The sequence below is a fragment of the Scardinius erythrophthalmus genome, assembly GCF_964197995.2.
Source record: "Scardinius erythrophthalmus genome assembly, contig: HAP1_SCAFFOLD_199, whole genome shotgun sequence".
NCBI lineage: Eukaryota > Metazoa > Chordata > Actinopteri > Cypriniformes > Leuciscidae > Scardinius > Scardinius erythrophthalmus.
The window spans coordinates 1-16,388 of NW_028296412.1; the positions used below are offsets into that span (position 1 = coordinate 1).

A 16,388-nucleotide genomic window follows, 5' to 3' on the forward strand; every position below is an offset into this window, starting at 1 on the left:
TAAATGGTGTAATATTTGTGAATTTGATGATGTAGCTACTTATCCATTTTCTTGCGAGTGCCGTCAAGATTACTTTCTAGTGCTGTGCACTTGCCGCGAGACTCCGCCCACACGCTGTTCTGATTGGCTGTAATTTTTGATTGACGTTGTGCCGTCTCACAGTGGTGTCACATCTAGTGTAGACAGACACACTGCCAGTCGCTGGAATCTTATCGCGTCACGTGTAGTTAGGAAACGGTGTTATGAAAAAAAAAAACATGCGAATATCACGGTTGCTACCCAGCAAACATTTGGACGTTTAATGACCGTTGAAAAGACGTCCGTCCGAGACGTCCCGTCATGGTTGAAAAATAGTTCCAAAATGGAAGTTGAACCGACGTCTTTTCTGGCCGTGAATTCCACGTCTTTTCTGGCCGTGAATTCCACGTCTTTTCTGGCCGTGAATTCCACGTCTTTTCTGGCCGTGAATTCCACGTCTTTTCTGGCCGTGAATTCCACCCCTGCTGAAAAAAACAATAGAAACCATTACAGAATTGCTAATGGTTTCCACTACAAAACCATTACAAACCATCAGCCGTTAACCATTAAAACCATTACCAAGTGGAGTCCATTACGTAGTGTGTTTTGGGCCATATTCCATTAGGATTTATTGGTTTTAAGGGTTTCCATTACAAATTTGTATTGGTCATGATTTGTATTTTAATGGTTTCCATTACAGTTTTTGTATTGGTTCTGATGGTTTCATTACAAATTTGTATTGGTCTTGAATTGCACATATTTAATGGTTTCCATTACAGTTTTTGTATTGGTTCTGATGGTTTCATTACAAATTTGTATTGGTCTTGAATTGCACATATTTAATGGTTTCCATTACAGTTTTTGTATTGGTTCTGATGGTTTCATTAAAAATTTGTATTGGTCTTGAATTGCACATATTTAATGGTTTCCATTACAGTTTTTGTATTGGTTCTGATGGTTTCATTACAAATTTGTATTGGTCTTGAATTGCACATATTTAATGGTTTCCATTACAGTTGTGTATTGGTTAAGATTTGTAGGTTTGATGCTTTTAGCTGTTAATAATTAGGACATTAACTATAGTTTTTAATAAATTAATTTGAATTATAACTACTATTATACACAATTGATATAAACTTCACACCAACTTTTCAATAGCTTACAGCTCAGGTTTTGTTTTGCAAAAAGAACATGCACCCGAAATACAAACTATATACAGTATTAAGACCTGCTTTTTTACTCAACCCAGCTGGAAATAAACATCTGACACAAAATATTAATATTACATTTTTATTACTTAATTCAGTTTTTTTACATTAACACATTGTGTGTCTTCACTTGGGCTGACTGAGACCTGCAACAAGAAGGAGAATTCATTAGGACAATGTACCTCTTAAACCACATTACCAGTACATAAGATTATTCATACATTATATATTTATATATATTCATCCAACATCTTTGGGCGTACTTTGAGCAGATTCAAGATCTTTGTAAACTTTACAGCATTACAGTCATCTTTTATTTAATCTTCTCCAGGTGTAGGTTTTAAATTATAAAACAGATAGTTCAACTAGGATGCACCGAAATCATTTAAGTGATAAATAAATAAATACATAGGTAAATTGGCTATTTGGCTAAACTGATTTACCAGTATTTTTTAAAAAGTCCTGTTCACACACGATCTCTTAACAGTAATTCACCAGTGAGGACTATGTGTGAAAGGGGCTAATGATGTAATGAGGTCCCAGGTGTTTGTTATGTTTTAGAGTTTTACAGTGGCTTATAAAGCAATTCAGCCAATCATGAGGACCGGAACCATCCATTTTACAACACTACTCGAGCACTCAAGAAGTGTAGGAACTGATGTGTCAAAGAAAGTGGTCAAGCTTTCAACAAAAAAAGCTGCTCAACAGTTACCCAATGAAATGATGAACATATAAATCTACAAAGATATTATTTCAACCCTTTATTCAAAAACAGAACTGACAGTGTTTTTTTTTTCAAAGATGTTATAATCTTTAACAAAATGTTTGACATTGTTTGACAAGCACATGCACACAAAAGTCTCGCGCAGTTGGATAATAGGTAATAATTGCAATACAACCCCTTCAGGCTGATTCAAGACGGGGTTGTATTTGCTATAACAATCGCCTCGCTATACATTATCCCTTACTTAAGAAATGGGTATTTAAATACTTACCAGTGATAGTTTTTGTCCTGTTTATATCACTGATCTTCTCAGCCAGGTATTTCCGTACACTTAGGAGGCGCTTATTTATTTCCTCTGAGGTGTGACCCCTTTCCTCCAGCCTCTGAGACAGACACTCTGTTTAGAACACACACACACACACACACACACACACACACACACAAATAAATAAATACATTTTTTACTTCAAGTACTGATCATGACTAATGATTTACCAAATAATTTGTAAATACAAAGTGTTTTGTGTACAATGTGATAATGGAATGACAATAATTCGAGGATGTACTGGAAAAAAAGTAGCACCAGGATGCTTTTCAGAGTAATTAAAACATTTTAAATCTGACCACACAGGAAATTAAGTAGAATATGATGCTTGACAACTGAAATCTGAAGTTATACAGTGACAATTTAAGGAGGTAGAGCACACAGAACCACAAAGCTCCAGGTGCTGGTTGCTCCAGCTGGACATACACCCGGTTGTGTTTTTTAATTCAAGTACTGATCATGACTAATGATTTACCGATTATTTTTTCAGGAGCAGCTTCTTAGCAAAACCAGCTATATACTGACCCTCGTTTATAAAGCAGTCTGGTGAGAAATGATTCGCGAAACATGAAAGCATTGACGTTGATCGTGGGGAATATTCCCTTTGAAAACAAAACTCTGCCACTGCGTCTTCAGCGGTTTGGATTTAGGAACATCAAAATGACTGCTGTGTTCCTTATTTAGTTTATTAGTTTATAATAACGTGGACAGTGTCTTTTGATAAAAGAGCAGCTTTAGCCTCTACGGCTAATTTCCAGCTGTAGTCCCCGGCCAGTTGTTAATAGGCATACATTTACATTTAGTCTTTTTTTAGCGTTCTGGGGTAGCGTTCTGAATCATCTGTAGTGGTTTAATTGCACATGATGGAAGTCCAGCCAGAAGAGCATTGCAGTAAGCCTAGATATGACCAGAGTCTGGACGAGAAGTTGTGTTGCATGCTCAGTTAGGTAAGGCCTGATCTTCCTGATGTTGTGCAGTGCAAACCGGCATGATCAAGCTGTCTTTAACTAAAAATCGACTAAAAATGACGTTAGAAAAATCAAGAGCCTACCAATTAATCGACTAGTCAACTGGGAGATTACAGCCCTAGTGTCTTGTGTTGAGATTTAATTATAGCTAAATTTGACAGTTTTACCTTTGATAGCGGAGATCTTTTCTGGACTCAGAGGTGGTTTTGCCTCAGCCTCAGGTTTTGCGTTACATTTCATCCCCGTAACACTCCTCTGTTTGAGGACTGTGGTACCCCATATGACTACAGCTAAGCTCTTGCAGAATTTTGAGTCCCCCTCTAATCTCCTCACGATGTCCCACTTTCCTGTGGGTATCAGGACTCCATGTCCTAGATCCTGAAAGAAAAAAAAAAAAAAAAAAAACATTAATATGCATAAGACCATTTTACCTCATTTAAAAGTAGAGGTCGACCATTATATTGGTTTTACTGATTACTTGGCACCAATAGGTAGCAGGTAACTAAGGGGGCCATGGCGATGCAGGTAGTTTGAGGAGTCATGTAGGACTGGCCTCCGTGGCTCTTGACTTGACTCTTGGCCACGATGGCTGGAGAAGTATGTACTTTTTTGCGTATTTTGTGGTTGGGTATTATTTAAATGAGGAACATTATGACTTCATGAGATCCAGAAAAATTGTATTATGAATTTATAATGCATGACTACCGTGCTGTTTCAGGGCTCGCAAAATTTCAAAATCGCTGGTAGCCCTTCGGGCAGGCTCTCTTCGTATTTTGGTAGCCCCGAAATGAATTTTACTAGCCCAGATAAAAAGACAATTTTTAATGTAGAAAATTTGTTAGGAGTCAAAACAATGAATCAAAAACCTTTTCAAAACACAAAATATCAACAAATATGCATCTGGTTCTAACTGAACTGAAATGTGTGTGACCAGTATGGAACATGAATCAGTGTGTCTGTGGCTCAGCCCCCAATGAGGGTATGAAAAAACAAACAAAAAAAACACGTAACACTTTAGTTTAGGGTCTAATGCTCACTATTAAGTTTCATTAACATGCAGATGGCAGGGTTTTATCATCACTGAGGTCCCGAATGTGAGGCAGGCTAGTCAGGGGGGTTCGGGGGCACCCCGAGAAAATGTTGATTTCTCTGATCTACATATGTGCATTTTAAGATGTTTTAAAGGCCAAAAAAATGGATAACAATAGCTTTAAAACCATGTAAGTGGGCAGCTGATTATTTTTCTCTCCTCATCAGCACACTCCTATTGATACTTTGCAGTCACGTGACTACCATGGATACCTGGCGGGCAACAAACGGGTATTTCCAACGTAGAGTCCTGTAGTTCCAGGTCTTTCTAGTAGCTATCAAGTCTGTTAGCGAGCTAGCTGCATATGGACTAGGATTAACTCCAAGATAATAACTCCTAAATTGTGTAAAGCAGACAAGTTTTTTAAAGATAATAGAGCAGTAATAATTCCTCCGTAAATAATCTAACGTTAGCTCTACTGTTGGGTCATCTCTGGTTCTCATTGAAAATCATAGATATCGCAAACCTCAAAACAACCTATCACACACTTCTGTTATTGTTAGCAAAAGACGACAGCTGTTACTGTACGTTCACACCGCCACCGGCGAGAGCGTCAAAGTGCCCGGAAATCATTCATTTTCAATGAATTTTGCTGCTCTCGCCAGCGGCGGTGTGAACATAACGTTACAGTTAGTCTAGCTTAGATTCATAACACAAACAGCTGACTCGCCGAACCAGCTGGTAAATATTGGTGGTGTTGATTGACAAAACTACAGTAACTTAAAGACACGATTAATTACATGATCATACACCCATTGTGTTCAAACAAATGTTGAAATTACCTTTGATGGTAATAGGCACAGACGTGTGTATACTGTGAAGGTTGCTTATCTCATCAACTATCTGGCATGTCGTTTACACCTCAAAACACCAACTTTTGTATAGTAAAACTGGCGACCCTTGATTAGTTTACTGGGTTTCGTTGCTGGAGAACGACGTTCTTGCCCGCCAGACAGTACTTGTGACGTCAAGTGCAAAGTATCAATTCTCTTTCTTTTTCTCTTGCTCTGTCTCTTCCCCTCCTAAAGCTGAGCTTTGACTGATATAGGCTTTTCATTTTTGTCTGTCAGTGAAGTAAACATAGGGTCAACTGATAGGTTGATTTATGAATCATTTTCTCAGACACATTCCTTTACTGAAAGCTACTAAAAAAGCTAGGTAGCCTAACTAAGTTTATTAAATTCATTCACAATATGTACACATTCATTATTGATCTTCTTCCTAATATAGGGCCGTAGACAGGGCTTTATAAATCAAAGAGGTCCTACATTTAAGGTTATTAGGGAGTTCAAATTTTTTATTTCTCTGATATGTCCATTTCAAGACGTTTGAAGGCCAAAAAAGGATAAGAAATAGCTTTAAAACAATGTCAGCGGGCAGTAGATTATGTGTCAATACTTGCTCTCACTTCTTATACATTACTCTTTCTTCTTCTCTCAGTCTCCTCATCTTGCCCTGTCTCTTCCCCTCCTAAAGCTGAACTTTTTTTAATTTACTGAAGGCTACAAATTGTATATTAATTCTCAATATGTACACATTCATTATTAATCTTGTGCCTAACATGAAAACGGATTTGTTAATGCTCTGTTAAATGTCCCCTCACAATGACAGTAAACTAATTATTAGTCACGTTACATAGGCCTATTTTCAGTTCAAAATGGCGAAATTCGACAAAAGTATATTCGTTTGTCTGATTATTTTTGTCATTCGTTTCACATTTATGACCTAAAAAAACTGTCAAATATGAAATGTTTAGTTTAGCTACTAACATCTTATCTCGCACTTGACCGTAAACTGAGTCGCTCTGCTCAAATTCGCTCTCAGCAGCTTCTGTGAATATAAACCCTGCCTACTTTGATTTGATTGGTCATCTCAAATATTCTGACATTGACAGACCAATGAGACTCAGGTGAACACACACACACACACACACACACACACACACACACACACACACACACACACACCCTGTTTCTGATATGTGCTCTGCTCTGCGCTGCTGCGGATTGAAGATGAAGACGCGTTGAATCTGATTATAACAAGACTGAAGCGAACACTATTTCAGATAGCCCGTCGGGCAGGCCGGTTATGCATTTTGGTAGCCCGACTTGAAAACACAATAGCCCCGGGACGTCGGGCAGCCGATTTTGCGAGCACTGTGTTTCATTGTGATTAATCGTGCAGCCCTAGTTTAAAATAAGAATACTAATACCACAGCTGAATAAAAAAATTTGTAAGGGTATACAGGGATAAACTAGATAACCTGGCTTCTCAAGACTCCCCTGCTTTGCATTAAAATGATAGGAATATGTAGAGTTTGTGTTTTACAGTCTACGAAATACCTTGTCATCCCTGTGTCTTATGCTCTGCTCCTCTGCTTCTGGACCTTGAACTGGCTGCTGTGGGAGTGGAGTCTGGCCTGCAGAAGAGGACTGTGGCTCCTTTTGTGTTACTGTAATATCAGAGTAAAGGCCCATTCACACCAAGAATGATAACTATATTCGTTTTTTTTATCAATCACTGCCTATAACTTACATTTGAATGTGTCCAATTCTTTCTAAGAACTTTAAAAACATGCATGTAAAATTAATAGTCAAACAGTTTGAAAATGCTCACGTTTGAGTATTATAGCCGTTTGCTCCTCTGCTGGTTCTTCTGGACCGTGAACTGGCTGCTGTGGGAGTGAAGTGTGGCCTGCAGAAGAGGTCTGTGGCTCCTTTTGTGTTACTGTAATATCAGATTAAGCAACACTTTTAATAGTTTTGTTGCAATAAAAAATAAAAAATCACAGGCTATAACTTACATTTGAATATGTCCAATTCTTTCTAAGAACTTTAAAAACATGCATGTAAAATGAATAGCCAACCAGTTTGAAAATGCTCACTTTTTTTGTTTTGGAAGAGCTCCTCTTGGAGATGAAGGTTTAACCGCCTTAGCTGCTGCAGTTCAGCTTTCGTGTCCCTATTCTCTTCTTTTAAACATTTAATTTTCTTCTCTTTTTCTTCATTACTCATTTCCTCCTCTCGCATCCTTTTTTTGATGTTGTAGTACTTGTCTTGCAGTTCCTTGTGCACATCCAAGGGGACATACTCATTGTGTGTTTCGTAACTGCTCTGGACAACTTTTTTCTTTTCTTTTAGGATTTCCATTAAAGTTTTCCGTTTCTGTATGCTTTGGACTGCTGGCTTTTTTTTTTTCTGGTCATTTGTCTTGTCACACTATAAAATAAACCAAAAATATTTTTTTAACAGCAGAATTTACAGACATATGTCATAGTGACCGACTGATAGGGAACTACATTTCCCATGATGCTATTTAGATAATTTCACTGAAATTACAGATTCAGAGAACTGAAACAAGCAAAATGCAAAGTGTGTAATGTTGTGATTAACCTCATAGCTTTGATTGGTTTGGTTCATGACTTACAACACTTTAATGGAGACTATTTTTTAAATCCCTATGGTATAAATTTATGAAAAAACTACCTCCAATGCTGAAAAATGTGCAGCAATAATGCACTCAATTGTATTACTTAAGAGATGCATTAGCCTACATAGCTTACAGATGGATTCTTGGAGCTTTTGGTAGATGACCAGTCTTCCTCATCACTGTTGAGTGGGGGTATTGAGATTCGCTCGCGCTTTAATTCCTCTTCAGATTCTGAAGAATAGAAGAAAAAATAACTACAGTTCTTTGTCACCACCAGTAAATATGTTAAGTGGTTGTTTGAGAATCTTTTGTAACAGTAACTGTAATACCCACATCTATGATTCCAGCAGTGCAACAAATAGTTTGACTGATATACTTATATATAGTGTAGCTTTAAATACCTACCAGCCAGTTTTAATATCTGTGCTTTGTAGTATTGCCCCTGGTCCTCTGGCGATTTCTTCCACAAAATGTTATATTTTTTCTTTGTTTCAAAATCTTTCACATCTTTTGGACAGAAGCCTTTTATGTGGTCCAAGGGCACTATCTGTCGGATGTTGTCGTCGATATAACGGACGTAGGCAAACATGCTAACATACAAGACAAACGACAGTTAATAAAAACACATTTTATATAAATTACTTTGTATTAGCAATACAAAATGTTTTATTTGTGAATAATTACCTTGCAGCCACTCTCTGTTGCAAGCCAACGTTAAGTTACTTGCTCTGTTTCACTAGAATGCAAATAACCAAATTACAAGAAACATGACATAAAGGTCAAATAAAACGAATGAAATGGCATGTTTATTAGGCTGCTGTCGACCTAAAGCACGAATAACGTAACATATCGGATTGTTTAACTGTTTACGTTCACTTAAGACATATTCTCAACCAACTGTATACTACTGGGCAAGACATTGACTGTGAAATTAATTCGGTAACGTTAGCTGCTTATTTGCTACTTGCACTCTGTCTGTGTCAGCCTTTAATTACTTTTTTTTATACTATCAACAGACTTAACCTTACGTGGCAACGTATGTTAATAAGCAGTCTTACTTACTGTAGCAATGTTGATTTTACATTTAAGTATAAATACATACACAGCCCGTTATCAGCTAACAATGGCTGGCGGTCCACCAGCATTGGGCGGCAAAAGTCAGCGGCTTGACACGGTCGGACAAAATATTATAATATAACAAAATATAACACCATCGGCAACACGACCAATCTGGACCAACAGTCTAAACCGTGGTATGCCAGAAAACACTTATTATGAACCAGCGGCTCGGTAGCGGACCGGGAAGGTGGTCCGCTGGAATAACGATGAGCAAAACGCCAGTGGGCCGCCAACTTTGCCACTGGTGGGCCGCCATCGGCCCGCTGGGCCTATGTTATAGTCTACCTCAATAGCGGACAGGGCAGAAAAGTAAATATTGCATCGAAAATAACAGGAATGAAAAGTATTAATGACACTTACCTGACAGAAAAAGTAAAAAAGGGTGGTTCGTGAACGAGCAGATCAGTTTAAATTATTATACCGTTATTTCAGTTGGAACTGTCACGCGCAAGCTAAGCTCCGCCCCCTTTTTGCGTGATCAACATCTCGTCTCAAGCACTTTTTTCATCATTATTTATTTTTCGGGACAAATATGCGTAGAAATAGGCAAAAATATAAGCTATACCTGGAACCTCAAAGTAAGACAAAGATACCTCGCCAGACAGTGTGTAGATATGACAGGCCAGGTGTTGATGTTGACGAGGAAGAGAGCCAAACAGCCAATGAAACAGGTACCGTAGACGTAGACTATCACGCTTATTATCCAGTAGGATTGTCCCGATTATTTGAATACATTTTATTGTTAAAAAATGTAAATAAAAACGTTAGTACATAGGACGGAGGTGATCCAGCAAAGTCTGACATACTTACTGAAGAATAACTTTTGATTTTTAATTGACAAATAAATAGGCTAAATAAAAACCCAGAGAAATATCCGATTCTCATCGGATATCAAAATAAAAGTCCTCACACATATACCTGTTAAATAAAAGTAACAGTGAAACAGAGATAATGGTCATAAGTTTCATACATCTTTGTCAATTACATTTTTTTGTAGAACCTATTTTTAAAAGGTTATTTAAATATTATAAAATACATTATTTGTGATATATTAACATGTTTTAATGTTTTAATTATTATTTATTTTTATTATTTTAATTTCTTCTATGTAAAGCACTTTGAATTGTCATTGTGTATGAAATGTGCTATATAAATAAACTTGCCTTGCCTTGCCTTTATATATATTTGTATGAGATTTCTTCAGCTTGTTTTTTTCTTGTTGCTTATGGTATTTTAATAGATATGCTCTCAGAGGCAGGGAGTAAGACAAACAGCATACAGAACAGAGAGAGTGAGAGAGACAGCATACAGAACAGTGAGACAGAGAGCATACAGAACAGCCATTCAATGTTGAGTACACCATTTGTGGTATGTGAAAGTTTTGTGAACTGTTTTCCTGATGTATTGAAAGCTATAAAAGACCATAACGTTACACATTCAAAAAATAAGCATGGAAACAGGCAGCTACAGAGTCAGATGAAGTACAATTATTCGCAGTTACTCTTGCTGTTAGTGCAATGTCATGATTGTAACATAACTGTAACATTATTATCAGAATGGTCCAGAAAGTGAAGCAGCCACGATAACAACACTCAACTCCATATGCAAATTATCTGAACTGATGACAGATGAGTACAGTAGTGAGGTAGACGTTGTACCAGGCTCAAGTAGATCTTCAGAAACACATGTGAGTACTAGTTTAGCTTGTTCTAATAAACATTTATCATGTACACTACTAGTCACAAGTTTTAAAACCAATTTGACTGAAATGTTTCTCTCGACATTAAAAACTTTTTGATCTAATTTGTTACAGTATTTATTAATCTTTGTTAACATAAGTTTATAAAAATACAACCGTTTCATGATTGTTACATAGATGTCATGATTGTAACAATTGTAACATAGATGTCATGACTGTTACATAGATGTCATGATTGTTACATAGATTTCATGATTGTAACACGGATGTCATGATTGTAACATAACTATAACATTATTGTCAGAATGGTCAATGGAAAACAGCTGAACTGATGACAGATGAGTACAGTAGTGAGGTAGACATTGCACCAGGCTCAAGTAGACCTTCAGAAACACATGTGAGTACTAGTTTAGCTTTTTCTGATAATTGTTTTTTCCTCTCTCTCAGGTACACATGTACTTCTTTAAGTTTTCAATTATAAATGTATAGTTTTGGAGGGTCTGTACGTTTAAAAAAATATAACTATGAACCTGCGTGAATATGTGTATGAGCAGACCTACACACAACAATACCTTTAACAAAGATGTTGCTTTTTTAAAGGCATGCAGTGGAACAGAGTCAGAGTCTGAGATAGACCATAGGACAGGCAGCACGAAGCAGAACACTGATCCCCTGTCAATGATTGACCTACAGCCTGACATGGACACTGCTTTGTCTGCCACAGGAACTACCACAAAAGCTGAGGCAATGCTCATGATTATGAGCCATGCAGCAAAGCATAAAATAACTGGTTGCCAGTTACATGATTTACTGCAGTTGATTAATAAATTGTTTGGGCAAGAAGTTGTACCTCGATCCAAGTATCTTTTTAACAGAGTGTTTAAAAACAGTTGTGAGGGAGTAGAATTTCAGTTCTACTGCGAAAAATGTTACTTCAACATAGGAACAGTCCAGGAGATCAGTGACAAACAAATTGATGAATGTGGATCATGTGGCAGCACTTTTGATTCTGGTTCTATGAATGGAGGTAACTTCTTTATCAATGTTCCTCTTGCCCCACAAATTCAGACTCTGCTTGAAAGCACAGAAGCGAGTGCCCATTTGAATTATAGGTTTGATAGGCAAAAGAGTCATAATGAGGTGTTGTCAGACATCTATGATGGGGAGAAGTACAGACATTTGTCTGGCCCAAATCAGATCCTCTCAGATTCTCACAACCTATCATACATATTCAACTCAGATGGAAGCCCTGTGTTTAATTCTTCAAAGTTCTCTATATGGCCCATCCACATAATGATCAATGAGCTTCCCCCTGAACTTAGGTTTAAGAATGTATTGCTTGCTGGCCTTTGGTTTGGGCCAAAAGAGCCTGTGATGGAAATCTTTCTCAAGTCATTTGTGGACCAGGCCAAGACCCTAGCTGACACTGGTGTCACATGGCATAAAGAAGGGTCTGTTATTAACAGCAAAATAGTTGGCCTCTGTTGTAGTGTCGATTCCAAAGCGAGACCGCTGATGCAAAACACTACCCAGTTTAATGGATATCATGGCTGCGGATTCTGTCTGCATCCTGGGAAGCTGGTTGATAGGGTAGTGAAGTATCCAGTTTCAGAAGAAGACTATTGTGACAGAACAAATGAGGAAATGGTTAGGGATATGGAGTTGGCTGTAGAAGGTGGGACAAATATTAGGGGCATAAAAGGTCCTTCTCCACTAATCAACTTGCCATTCTTTGATGTTGTCTGGGGGTTTGTCCCAGACTACATGCATGCAGTCTTACTGGGGGTTTCAAGACAGATTACTAGACTCCTGGTTGATACTTCTTCATCCACCCAGCCATATTATGTAGGCAGCCCTGCCACTTTGAGAGAGATCGATGCTAGAATTGTTGGTATCCAACCTCCACACCTGATTACTCGACTGCCTAGAGGGTTGTCAGATAGGGTGCACTGGAAAGCCTCTGAGTGGCGATCCTGGCTCCTGTTCTACAGCCTACCATGTCTTGAAGGACTTCTTCCCCAAAAGTACTTGCAACATCTTGGCCTACTTGTATCAGCCATTTATCTGTTACTGAAGGCTGAACTAAAACCTTGTGAAATCAACAGAGCTGAGATCTTGTTGCTTGACTTCATGTTCAGGTTTCAGATTTTATATGGTGAGTCACAGATGACATTTAACATTCACCTTCTCAGTCATCTTGCCAAGTCAGTCAAGTTGTGGGGCCCATTGTGGACACATTCTGCATTTCCTTTCGAGAACGCAAATGGCAAACTCCTGACTTTGGTAAAAGGAACAAAAGGAGTGGCTAGTCAGATAGTTACCAAGTTTCTTCTATTTAGATCAATTCCTTACTTCTCATCCAAGTACACGGTGAAAGAAGAGGTGTTACGGTTCTGTTCTGATTTGAACAAGTACCCAAGGGTCCAAAATACTGTCAAATGTGACAATACTACGCTACTTGACAATGGGAGCGTGCATGTTGTTACACAGGAAGAACGGGCTGCCTTCTGTGCCCCTCGCGTGTGCATACCTGATGAAGTTGTAGTGCATAAGCGCATGATCAAAGGTGGTCTGGTGTATACTAGCGGAGACTACACCCTATCTCAGAGACGAGATGAAAGCTATGTGAAACTAACAGATGGAACATGTGGGGTAATCAATAAAATTATTTCTTTCTCTGACACGGATGATCACATAGCATTATTATTAACAACATTTAAGGTAGCTCCAGTATTTCCACTACCACAACGTTGTGGTTTTGTTCCACACATTTCCATTGTGCAATGCTGGGAATCATCCAAGACAGAATTAGTTCCTGTTAGTTGCCTTCAGGGTAAATGCATGTGTATCAAAGTGGAAGACAAACTATACATTTGCAGTTTTCCAAACATTTTTGAGAGGGACTAGAACAAACCCTTGCCAGACACGCAAGTGTGAGTGTGTGTGTGTGTGTGTGTGTGTGTGTGTGTGTCTGTGTGTGTGTGTGGCTGATGTTAAGTCAAGTTATGTTATCTAAAGATGTTTTGTATGTACAAGTGCTTGTAAGTAAAATGCAGTATGTATGGCAACAAACATAAATGGCAGGTAAATGTTCTTGAGCCATTCTTTTTTTGTACTATTTGGCTTTCATAAAATATTATATTTGATTCACTCCTTTTTATCTTTATCTTTAAAGCAACCTGATGTAAGTGTTTTAAATAACTATAGTGGTATTATACCACGAAGCCTAAATAGGAATCTTAATAAAGTAATGTCCAAAGTAATATCATGCATTATGTGTATTATTTAAAAAACCTCCTTCTGTTTACCTGTCCGATTGCATTTTTTTTCTACAAGCCTGCTAAATTGAAGTTTGAACAGAGAGTTTCTCTATTAGTTTAAGTGTAACCGGTGGGCAAAGTCTGACCGATGTGCAGCCATGCAGAGATGTAGCTGGCCTCATAGGCGCCGATTTTCTTCCGTGGGTGCTCATGGGCGCACGCTCTTTAAAAAAAAAAGAAAAAAAAAAAAAAAGAAATCAAGTAGGCTAGTCAAAAAATGTTTGCATTTCAGAACCTTAGGAAATGGACAGCGGCCGACACGAACACACACACACACACACACACACACACACACACACACACACACACACATTTAGGCCTACTTGATAATAAAGCCGTAAAGTAGGCTATCTTTCAACTCAGGCCAGCGCCACTTCGCACAAATACAGACAGGATTGGAGATGAAAAGTTTAACTGACACGTAACCGAGATCAGCTTCGTGGGAAATTAAGAATCAATGTCACACAACAGAGTCCTGCACGGGTCCGATTTTGTAAAACCGCACCGCCCGTTCCCGCAGTGCTTAAAACCGCCCCCGACCCGTTTTCTAGACAGCAGCACTAATTTAAATCCGCACCGACCCGACCCGCTTGAAATAGAACCGACACCCGACCCGCAACCGTAATAAAATCAGTTTAGACTATAATAGACACACTTACAAAAAATGTTATTGTTTATTGCCAGATCATACAGAAGTTATCACACGACCATTAACACAAGGACAACTTCAGCCGAAGCTGTCAAAAGGCCGATACATGAAGAACATGGCTGTACGTTACCACAAAACTGAGTAGCCTTATAACATTTTACCAGTGGAACAGACGCGGCTACAACACTATATCTGCCACGCAATTTCGTCTAGCCTATCTGACAATTTTGGGTTCAAACACGCCCTGCACACCACACATAGCCTACTTAACATTTACATTTACATTTATTCATTTAGCACTTAACAGTGTTAAAAAATACTGTTCGATAGAACTGCTTGGTTTACCAGTTATCTGCGTGCTTCCTCGGCGATGAAGTTCCACATTTGCGGCTATCCAACACGAAAATGCATGCAGCAAAGCCTTTCACAACATTGTTTTCTTCAGTTTTGTTCGACAACTTTACCATCTCCACTAGCTATTCTTTTCATCAAGCATCCATCTCGACGAGTCCAAGCAGATCGCGCGCGCGGTAATGATGACTTTTTAAAAGTGAAAGTAGGCTACTGGGAGGGCGTGGGCACAAATAAACTGATGGATTTTAAATTATTGTATTAACTTGAAATACAGGCATATTTTTGCAGATGTGTTCCTAAAAATGTGCATATATTTTTACGTTTGCACGTGATTGTTTTAAACCCGTGTTTAGACCTTTCCCCCGTGTCCGATCCGACCCGCACCAGTTTGAGCAAAATTTGCGGGTCACCCGCGGGAACACGAACCCGTGCAGGACTCTGTCACACAAGTCCACACAGTAAAAATTAGATTTGTTGACTCACCATTGCGGTTAATTCTTCAGGAGGAACGTGTCTCTGCGTACAGAGCGGGTCAAATAGGCGTTTTCATCCGAGAAACGCTGTGGTGGATAGGATATGGAGCAGGCCACTGACAGCGACTCACAGTGTGACAGACGCTTCACATAGCACCAACTGCAATATTTAATTTTAAATGAATGTAGCCTACTGGCAGTCTGGCACACGTGGGTGCTCGGCATTTTCCGTGGGTGCGAGGCGCCTATGGCTGGCGACACCATCAGTTAGAAGACAATAACCTCTGCGTTAGGCATTTTGCAGTAACAATATGAAGCAAAAAAGAAAAACTTGTCAAAATGATGTACACTTTTGCTCAACTCGAAAGATCTTTCCAAATTCGATTCTATCCTTCTTAACTAAAGTTGGTTCTGAGAGCTCGAAAATTCAATCCGTTCACACCTCCATCTTGGTCGGCCCCCCATACTTTTACTCGTGTGTTGGTGCTCTATCGTTTCCGCATTAAGTCGTAACTAGAGTAAGTTATTCTTTTGACGGAAAAACAAACTTGCTGAACCGATTTCATTTAATAACGTTTAATATAGTTACAAACACTTATAGTTTGTACATTGTGTGAATGTGCTCCTTTACGTATATTGGCGGGCAATAGCCAAGTATTTTAGGCTATTTTATTTTTTTCATTCCAAAACATAAACAAAAATAATAATACAAAAGTCATTTTTAAATATATTTTTGTTGTAATAATTGCAAAAAAAAAAAAAAAAAATCTGCATTAGCATTAACTATGTGTATAGCCTACATTAAATCATTATCATCAAACCAAAGAAAACACTAAATTTATTGGAGTCTTAATGGTTCATACTGGTGTCCAGTAGAACATGTAACCTTGCCAAAGGTATTTTATTGGACCTTAATGGTATCCAATAGAAAAAAAAGCCACCAATAGAAGAAAGCAAATTACCAATAGAGACCTACTAGGACCATTACAGTTTCCATTAAAACCAATACAGA

At 38.3% G+C, this 16,388-nt stretch overlaps 1 protein-coding gene across 2 annotated transcripts; it reads right to left on the bottom strand.

Moving 5' to 3' along the window:
* Positions 1 to 1,296: 1,296 nt before the first annotated feature.
* Positions 1,297 to 9,357, bottom strand: LOC308686352 (uncharacterized protein). Of its 2 annotated transcripts, none has more exons than XM_081394756.1 (10): positions 9,242 to 9,357; positions 8,447 to 8,498; positions 8,168 to 8,352; positions 7,896 to 7,993; positions 7,218 to 7,551; positions 6,950 to 7,060; positions 6,676 to 6,785; positions 3,411 to 3,621; positions 2,222 to 2,347; positions 1,297 to 1,372 (listed from the first exon to the last, which is right to left on the bottom strand). In XM_081394756.1, exons 3-10 carry the CDS (start codon positions 8,349 to 8,351, stop codon positions 1,353 to 1,355), a joined length of 1,194 nt encoding a protein of 397 aa, XP_081250882.1. In that variant the 5' UTR covers position 8,352; positions 8,447 to 8,498; positions 9,242 to 9,357; the 3' UTR covers positions 1,297 to 1,352. The 2 variants fall into 2 exon arrangements, with proteins under 2 accessions (XP_081250882.1, XP_081250883.1); XM_081394757.1 differs by lacking the exon at positions 9,242 to 9,357 and adding an exon at positions 8,825 to 9,152.
* Between the last annotated feature and the right edge of the window lie 7,031 nt (positions 9,358 to 16,388).

Bases quoted from the DNA above. Each gene is read 5' to 3' on its own strand.
- LOC308686352 (XM_081394756.1), bottom strand. From the start codon at position 8,351: ATGTTTGCCTACGTCCGTTATATCGACGACAACATCCGACAGATAGTG. The intron at 7,994-8,167 runs GTAGGTATTTAA...TCTATTCTTCAG, and splicing joins ACAGATATTAAAACTGGCTG to AATCTGAAGAGGAATTAAAG. The intron at 1,373-2,221 runs GTAAGTATTTAA...TTCTTGTTGCAG, and splicing joins CAGGACAAAAACTATCACTG to GTCTCAGTCAGCCCAAGTGA.